At 39.5% G+C, this 10,000-nt stretch overlaps 1 protein-coding gene across 1 annotated transcript in view; it reads right to left on the minus strand.

The window, feature by feature from the left end:
* Window positions 1-3,897: 3,897 nt before the first annotated feature.
* Window positions 3,898-10,000, minus strand: part of LOC307021116 (tetraspanin-8-like) — a 20,707-nt gene continuing 14,604 nt past the window's right edge. The window contains exons 6-9 of the mRNA XM_079652942.1: window positions 7,269-7,379; window positions 6,199-6,231; window positions 6,030-6,113; window positions 3,898-5,171 (exon numbers count right to left, since the gene is read on the minus strand). Of these exons, the coding sequence (XP_079509068.1) occupies window positions 5,034-5,171; window positions 6,030-6,113; window positions 6,199-6,231; window positions 7,269-7,379 (366 nt within the window). The 3' untranslated portion in view covers window positions 3,898-5,033. The remainder of the gene's footprint in view (window positions 5,172-6,029; window positions 6,114-6,198; window positions 6,232-7,268; window positions 7,380-10,000) is intronic.

Here is a 10,000-nt window from a genome sequence, read left to right on the forward strand (position 1 = left end):
TTTAACCTTAAATATCTACAGTCAGTGACTTCACCTAAAATAAACACATGACAGATGTTGTTGTGTTTATTACGCCAATAAAGAAGCTGATTTAAAACAGACGGGAGATTTATTTTGTTTTCTTTACTTGGTGGGAATCTCTCGTGGGATCACACACACACACACACACACACACACACACACACACACACACACACACACACACACATACTGTAAAAACTCATCATATTTATCCAGAAATAATCAAATAAATCCTGTTTTCGACCCAGAGGAGCAGCAGGGGCGAGGGAACAGCGCCCCCTGGAGGATAACACATTAAACAACGTATTTATTCAATAAATCCAAAATATAATCCATACTTCTGTTTGAGCTGCACATTTAAATACATTATAAATAAAATATAACAACGTTCCAGGTCCTTAGAAGGTGCAGGTGATTTACAAAAAATAATTTATAATAATTTAATAAATTAAATCAAACAAAATGACCAGATTGATCAAATCGGATAAAAAATAAAATGAATACAGAAACGATCTAAATATTTCCTTCTTTAAAAATGTGTTTTCTTTAAATCATAAATGTATTTACTAAAACAACAGGAGCTGGAAACAACAGAAAAACAAGTAGAATTATTTTTGTCAATCTTTTTTATTTATTAATAATTTCCTCTCTTAATAATAAATATATATGAATATCTTTCTCATTATTGTGCAGCTCATCCTCCTCTTCTTCATGGTTTTTAAAACACACACACACACACACACACTCAGAAATAATACCGTGCATGTTTGATTTCTGTAAAAGGCTTTTTTCTGTTTTACAAATGGTGAATAAAAAAAACCTGAAAGCTGATATTTAATCATTTATATCCACGAGGCGGCGACGGACGCCTGACATCTGTACGTGAACACAAGTTATTTTCTGTGTACTTTGTGTACTCTGTGTACTCTGTGTACTTTTACTGTCTTTAACCCCTGTAGCTCCTTTAGTCGTGGCACGTTTTAGGTAAAAATAAAGGCTTACGGAAGCTGGGTCGTACTCTGAGATTCAAATGGTTTATTTACAGAATAAAATATATAAATAAAACGTGTTGTCTACCCGCATACACTCTGAGGTTATCAGATCATACATTTACAAGAAGACATGTGACATTTTGTAAAGAAAGTGGAAATGTTATGATAACATTTAATGTGATTTAAAGTCAAGAATATAAAAGACATTTTTAATAGTCTGATATTATGTAAGGGATAATGTGCAGCGATAAATAACACCTTCATGCCGATATAGATCCCTCCACTTCGCGTCGGGCTCCTGATCAGCATGAAGGTGTTATTTTCCCCATAATGACCGCGTCGCTGCACATCATCCCGCTTATTATTACACGGCCATATTCTCAACAAAGTAACGATATGACTCACAATATTAATTGAATTGCTTTTATGGATTTAGAAAATAATTTTATTGATTTAAAAAATAGTTGTATGTATTGATTTAAATTGACATGCATCCGCGAAGAAAAATAGTCCGTTGTTACCGTTTGAACTAACGTAGCAACGGTAGGAACTGCTTCGATAGCGTTTTTGAGGAGCTTTTTGATTACAGATTTGAAAACATCGTTGCTTGTTTTAAAAGTAGCACAATTCATTATGTCAAACCTTGGAGAGTATCTAGATATCCCTGCCCTAATGCCAAAGGAACTGTACACTGAATATGTGTCCCGTTTGATGTCTATGTCTGGACCGCTGCGTAAAAAGGAGGCTTTCTGCCCCGTTACTTCTCCGCTGCTTTCTTGTCGCTCTTGTCTTGTCAGTTAGAAAAGCTTTTCAGCCAAACTGTATACAGTATGTTTAAAGAGTAAGAGCCATGTCATAAAGAGCCATAAAGTCACGAAAAATAATTAAGAAAAGTTTGGCTTTAAAATAGAAAGCACGTAGTATTTAAAGAAGATAACTTGAATATAGATATCAGTAATAATAAAATAATTAGAAATGTACGAAATAAATACTTTAACGGTCCCCTATCATGCTAAATCCACTTCTTCATGTCTCTTCTACATCAACATGTGTCCCCTCTTCTTCATGTCTCTTCTACATCAACATGTGTCCCCTCTTCTTCATGTCTCTTCTACATCAACATGTGTCCCCTCTTCTTCATGTCTCTTCTACATCAACATGTGTCCCCTCTTCTTCATGTCTCTTCTTCATCAACATGTGTCCCCTCTGTGGAAAGAGTCTCTGAAAGTTTCAGGAACAAAGATTCTCTCTCTTTTTGATCCATTTCTATAAAAACCTGTCTGAAAATGAGCTGATCAGATTTTGGCCACTTGATGATGTCATAACGATGTTTTGTCTTGTGTAACCATTAGCCAATCAGCAACCAAGCTAACCCCACCTTATCACCTGAATCTCCTCCTAGAGCACCATTGAGTTCTTTGTAACCAAATGTCTCTCAGAGGGGCGTGGGGAGGGGCTCCTTATTTTCATCTAAAGTAACAGACAGAGAATCAGCACTTTGGAAACAGGGCTGAAACAGAGGGGATTATGGGTAATGCTGCAATGATCTGTCTGGTGTCTCAGCCAATCAGAGACAGGCTCTGGATATATCTGAGACCTGTGATATATTGATGAAGAAGAGGATGATAGGGGACCTTTAAATATTCTCTGAGATTTTGAGGTCATACATTTACGGGAAATTGTAAATGTATGTAAAAGAACTTTAATATCTTTTGTGATTTGAGTCAAAGAAAAGTAAAATCCCCCAAATGTATGAGGACGAATCGGGGGGGAAAACACGACAGTTTTTTCCAGTGTTCTCTTACAAATGTGTGATTTGTTTTCACTGTCAATGTGCCACTTTAATCAAAGTAATTATACTTTTTAATTGCTTATATAATTGCTCCCAAATTTAGGGGAAAAAACTTGATCAAAAAGTGTTAAAATAATAGATTTTCCTTCTAATTCTTTCTCATAAATGTGTTGTTTCTTTCTAGTAAATGCTCCACTGTATTCTCAGTCGTTCAGATTTATGTTCTTGTAATATTCCCCGATCAGTATCTATTCATTATTTACCTCCAGCGGACCTTTTACCATAATCTCTTCTACTTAGCCGTAGGGTCGCCGGTTCAAGTCCCCGACCAGACCTAAAATATGGAGTTTGGACTTCTACTTGGAGAGTAGTGTGCCCACTGCTCCTGGTGCTAGACTCCTGGTGCTAGACTCCTGGTGCTAGACTCCTGGTTCTAGACTCCTGGTGATGGTACTAGACTCCTGGTTATAGACTCCTGGTTATAGACTCCTAGTTCTAGACTCCTGGTACTAGACTCCTGGTGATGGTACTAGACTCCTGGTTATAGACTCCTGGTTATAGACTCCTGGTTCTAGACTCCTGGTGATGGTACTAGACTCCTAGTTCTAGACTCCTTGTTCTAGACTCCTGGTACTAGACTCCTGGTTCTAGACTCCTGGTTCTAGACTCCTGGTTCTAGACTCCTTGTGCTAGACTCCTGGTTATAGACTCCTGGTACTAGACTCCTGGTTCTAGACTCCTGGTGCTAGACTCCTGGTTCTAGACTCCTGGTGCTAGGATGGGTTAAAAGCAGAGGCCACATGTCACTGTGTGTGCTGTGTGCTCTGCATGTGAGACCATTAAAGAGGGGTTCATCCCGATTCTATCTACTTAACGATACATTTACAACATTGTTCAAAAACCCAGATCTTCCTTTGGGAAATAATCAGTTCTATAATTTTATAAACTGCTCGTGTCAAAAGTGTTTTGTAAAGATGGTCTTTAGAAAACTGGATTTTACAGGAAAACTAATCTTATTCTAAGAAATGTATTCACATGCATCGAAAGTATAACTCTGGATAATCTTATACTACTTCATAAATATCCAAACAGTTTGTTTTGTATTTTATTTTTTGAAAGTCATCAGTTTACAGCTTTAGTCACAAAGAGACAAACAGCACAAACAAAAGCATTTTTCCCTTTGTATCCAATTCCAGTTGTTTAATTAAAGACACTTTCTCCCTTTTTAAAATACACATTTCAATCAAAATAACATTTATCCCGGATTTCAAACTAAAAGCATTTTAATTTCAAAATAAGTCTGTTTTTACACGTTTGACTTAAATCTACCAAAAACATATTTTACATTTAAGATATCTTTTGTCAAAGTGGAAGATAATGCTTTGTGCGTTAAAAAGGCCCATTAAATATAAAACATGACCATCAGTGCAAGCATTGAAGGCACTTCGGTCTTCAAACTACATTCATTTGATAGTTACAACCAATTAAGAAAAAGAAAAGTATCAAAACGTTGCTTTGTAAACATTATAACGAGAGATAAATGAAAGTGAAACTGCAGCAAGTGTGTGCATGAGATGGAAGGCTGACAGGCAGGTAGGCAATCCAGTTACTTTGGCCGGCCGGCTCAGATGATTGGTCGCTACGGCTTCCAGAGATGAGATGTTTTTATGTATTTATTTTTAAAGCATTTAATGTATTTACTGCTATCAGGATGTTAAGAGCATTCAAGACTATCAAACCTTTACATTAGTGATTTTTCAATTAAGTTTGACTTTTAACTTTTTAAATGTTAAACACTTTTTTTAAATTGCACTAATTTCCTTTTCTTTTGTGAAATATGGAAAACACAGTTCCTTAGAAAAAACCGTCACATTTTAAGGAATAAATTGCCAAAATGTGGTCACAAATTCAAAACGTGTATTAGAAATTAATCTAAAGCCAAAACGTATTTATTATTATGTATTATTATAAAAACAAAACAAGCCAAAATGGAGAGAATAGTCTCAAAATGTTCTTAAACTAAATATTTTGCAACCTAACGTTTAATGTTGAGATGAAAACACAAAAAGCAATGAACAAAATCAGACAAAAAAACATCTGTGATTAATACCTCAAAAAGCTGATTTGCATTAGAGAATAAACCCAATGTCACGAGTAAGGCACGATATGGCACTGAATGAATACATGAAGAGGACGAGGAAGAAGAAGAAGAGGAGGAGGAGGAGTGTTTAATACTCCGGAGGGTTTTTCAGCTCCTCGTATTTGGGCGGCATGGCGGAGAAGATGGTGGGGACCGTCATCATCGGGGCACGGAGGGCGTGGCGCATCTGATGGATCATCACCGAGCTCAGAGCCAGGCCCAGCAGCTGCAGGGGTCATGGGTTCAATGTTTGGTATTCAATAACAAAAGGAGAACAGGAAGTGAGACCAAGAGGTAAATACAATTCTACTTTTTAGTTTTAATGGTAAAGGTCACCGATCATGATATTCAAAAAATTGATAAAAGAGGAGGGGTCTGAGCTCATGGGGGACCCGGCAGCTACTGTCTAAACTAAACACTGCCGTGATGAAACGCCATATCATGGATTATCAAGGATTCTCTCTGAAACAGTATGGAGCTCAAAGGCTTTCTCTCTTGCCGGTTATACCACAAGGTGAGTTCCTTTTTACTTCCTGCTTCTTCACACACATGCTCTCCAGGACAGGTTAGCTCTGAGTGTTAGCCAAAATCGTATTAAATCTATAAATACAAAAAATGAACAGGAAAAAATAAAGAATGTAAAAGGAAAAAAAACACATTTTATTTACAAAATGTGTTTTTTTAAATATTCTGAGATTCATGGATTAGATTTATAATATTAGCACAATCACAACAGAATCAAATCTGTTATATTCAATAAAAAAGTGAAATGACGGTAATGTGTAGTTTTGGATACGCTGAGATTTAGGTGTTGAATCTAATCAAAAACAATTATATTAACACAATAATAATCTTCCCCTTTTCCGAAGTTGTATTCTGAGGTAACTTCACGAAAAGAAAAACGTACAAATGTGGATATTTTCAGATATTTAAAAAAAGGGTTATTTAACGAGAAAAACCTCAAAATTCATGAGAAAAACACGTACGGATTAACAGCAACATCATCCCAGATTAAAGTGGGAAAACCATAAGAAAAATAAATAAATAGGGTTTGTGTTAATAAATATAAAAGATGAATTCTCACCGCCAGAACAGCCAGAGTGAAGAAGACTCCGATCATGATGTCGGCGAGGAGCAGGACGTAGTTACGGAGGATCGGGAAGCACGTCTGGAGACGAGAGAAAACGTTTGTTTAAAAAGGTGGGATCATTATTTATTATTTTCTGTCTTTTTAATATCTCAGGTCCGCTCACCTTCTCGTAGATCACCTTCTGCTCCAGGTGTGTCTGCAGGAAACCACAGAAGAAGAGAAACGTGACTCACCTGGACACTTAGGCCCAAACCACACCCTACCCCCTACACACTACCCCCTACCCCCTACACACTACCCCCTACACAGTACACACTACCCCCTACACCCTACCCCTTACACCCTACACCCTACCCCTTACACACTACCCTTACACACTACCCTTACACACTACCCCCTACACACTACACACTACCCCCTACACACTAGCCCCTACACACTACCCCCTACACACTACCCCCTACACACTACCCCCTAATCTCAATTTGGCTTGCAACGATTACGAAAACAGCGTAATCGCAATAAAACGATTATTTTGCTCCACTCCCTTTCGCAATAATGCTCTCAATTTGTCTTGCGTTATACATCCTGCCCCCCCCCTCCCCCTCCCTAAAAGCCCTCTCGGCCAGGTTGCGCTGTGACTTGCAGTCTGTTTAAGAAATCCATATCAACATGTTACAAGAGAAGCTTTAGTTGCCGTGTCTCTATTCTCCGGTCCTCCATGCTCCGGTCTCTAGCGTACAACTTTTACTAACCTCGTCGAGCCGGAGCCTCTTAGCTACTTCCGCTAAAACAATGATCCTCTGATTTACAGACGTTTCTTTCTCCATGTTAGCCAATAGGAAAAGTCTTTCTGGGCCGGGTGACGTCACGGACTGATACGGAAATTGTAGTACCGGAGTTTGGCCACTACGAATGTGTTCCTCAGAGTCCGGCGCACTTCCTGGGGGCGTGGTCACAGCGGGCGGAGCTGCAGGATTTCTGCTTCACGCTCGTTGCATACCGCTATTTTATTGTCTTTTTAGGACAACTTGAAAAACTGCCAGACCGGTGAAGACATGTTGGCGAGCTTGTTTTGCCGCACAGAGAAAAGTGTCATGTATTTTACGTCATGTGATCAGCTCTCCTGAACGGCCTTCACAGAGAGCACCGATCACACTATGAAGAGTAAATGACGACTCGGGTCGATCGGAGCATCCTTATTAAATATATGATAATGTTTCATAAACTCACGGTGATGACGTTCTGGCAGATCCCCTCCCTCTCTTCGGCTCCGCTGCACAGGCACGTGTCGGGGATGCTGTCCTCCCAGTCCCTGTAGCTGAACAGACCGCAGCACTGCAGCTAAAACACCACAGAAGAAGATATACAAATCAGCACTGAGGCTCAAACACCACAGAAGAAGATATACAAATCAGCACTGCAGCTCAAATACCACAGAAGAAGATATAAATATCAGCACTGCAGCTCAAACACCACAGAAGAAGATATAAACATCAGCACTGCAGCTCAAACACCACAGAAGAAGATATAAACATCAGCACTGCAGCTCAAACACCACAGAAGAAGATATAAACATCAGCACTGCAGCTCAAACACCACAGAAGAAGATATAAACATCAGCACTGCAGCTCAAACACCACAGAAGAAGATATAAACATCAGCACTGAGGCTCAAATACCACAGAAGAAGATATAAACATCAGCACTGCAGCTCAAACACCACAGAAGAAGATATAAACATCAGCACTGCAGCTCAAACACCACAGAAGAAGATATAAACATCAGCACTGAGGCTCAAATACCACAGAAGAAGATATAAACATCAGCACTACAGCTCAAACACCACAGAAGATATAAAAATCAGCACTGCAGCTCAAACACCACAGAAGAAGATATAAACATCAGCACTGCAGCTCAAACACCACAGAAGAAGATATAAACATCAGCACTGCAGCTCAAACACCACAGAAGAAGATATAAACATCAGCACTGCAGCTCAAACACCACAGAAGATATAAAAATCAGCACTGCAGCTCAAACACCACAGAAGAAGATATAAACATCAGCACTGAGGCTCAAACACCACAGAAGAAGATATAAACATCAGCACTGCAGCTCAAACACCACAGAAGAAGATATAAACATCAGCACTGCAGCTCAAACACCACAGAAGAAGATATAAACATCAGCACTGAGGCTCAAACACCACAGAAGATATAAAAATCAGCACTGCAGCTAAAACACCACAGAAGAAGATATAAACATCAGCACTGCAGCTCAAACACCACAGAAGAAGATATAAACATCAGCACTGCAGCTCAAACACCACAGAAGAAGCAGGGCCGTTGATCAGCGTTACAAAAAGCAGAAAGTAGGTTTTTCTTAAAAAAATTATTTAAAATGACATCATGCCCATTTTCTGTAAATACAGAAAAAAGGATCAGATCTTTATCTTTCCGACGGTCCTTGAATGCATCACTTGGGACACATATTTACACCAGGAAAAATCTATACATTTGTTTTAGTTTTTTATGAATGTGCCGTGCGTTGTTTACATACTTGCAGCCTTATTTGTGTGTTTACATTTATCTATTAAAGTACAACAAAAGTATTCAGTGCTGTGACGCCCCTGTGGGTTCATCTGGTGGCTGATTGCAGTAACTCAGGGCAGCTGGCCTGGCGCCCTGCAGCTGTTCAGAGCCTCTCTGTCTCCCCTCTGCTTCTCCTGCAGGCACCCGGTTCAGTCGAGTACGCTATGAGTTTCTTCAGTTGCTTCACTTTGTGCACTTCAACACTCTCACTCTCACTCATGTCCATGCAACCCTCACCCTGCGTTTACACTACTGATACCACTGACATCCACACCTCATGCTTTACTTGTTTTGCACTTAATTCATTTGGCTAGTTTGAACCACTTTATATTTCTGACATATTAAATAGTTTGTGGTTTTTTCAGTTGTTTACGATGAGCGAGGAAAGGACGTCAGCGTGAAAGGAGGTGAGAGGTGTTCAGAGATGTGGCTTCACAGATAAAACCTGTTGCTCTCTGCAGTGGAAATTCCTCTCTATCGTTCTGTAGATAATTCACATGGCTATTCCTAGCTCTCAAACCGGTGGCACAGGGCGTTCCCTGGAGCTCAGGGACCAACAACAAAGGCTTGTGCACGAAAAGAAAGGCAGAAAACCCAAATATATATTTTAAAGAAAGGTTATTGTGCTAACTCCTATCTCCTTTCCTCCTAATTCATGCTTGTGATGTGTTGTGCTTTTATGGAGTCTGCGCCCTCAAACTAAAATGCAGATTTCCCCCGTAAAATGTTAACGTGATTCCAGAAAACGATGTTTCTGTTCCTCAAAAACTGTTTAATGACTCCATAAATCTGAGTATCAAACGTTGTTGTTTACGTCTGCGAGACATCTTGGATACGGGCGCCATGTTCTCCAGATAATTCTCGATTAAAAGATCTCCTATCATCCTGTTTCTCAGCAGTATATCCCAGGTCTCAGATATATCCAGAGCCTGTCTCTGATTGGCTGAAACACCAAACAGATCATTGTAGCATTACCCATAATCCCCTCTGTTTCAGCCCTGATTCCAAAGTTCTGATTCTCTGTCTGTTACTTTAGATGAAAAATAAGGAGCCCCTCCCCACGCCCCTCTGAGAAGAGACATGAAGAAGAGGGGACACATGTTGATGTAGAAGAGACATGGAGAAGAGGGGACACATGTTGATGTAGAAGAGACATGGAGAAGAGGGGACACATGTTGATGTAGAAGAGACATGGAGAAGAGGGGACACATGTTGATGTAGAAGAGACATGGAGAAGAGGGGACACATGTTGATGTAGAAGAGACATGAAGAAGAGGGGACACATGTTGATGAAGAAGAGACATGGAGAAGAGGGGACACATGTTGATGTAGAAGAGACATGGAGAAGAGGGGACACATGTTGATGTAGAAG

This window comes from Notothenia rossii (assembly GCF_949606895.1).
Source record: "Notothenia rossii genome assembly, chromosome: 10".
Lineage (NCBI taxonomy): Eukaryota > Metazoa > Chordata > Actinopteri > Perciformes > Nototheniidae > Notothenia > Notothenia rossii.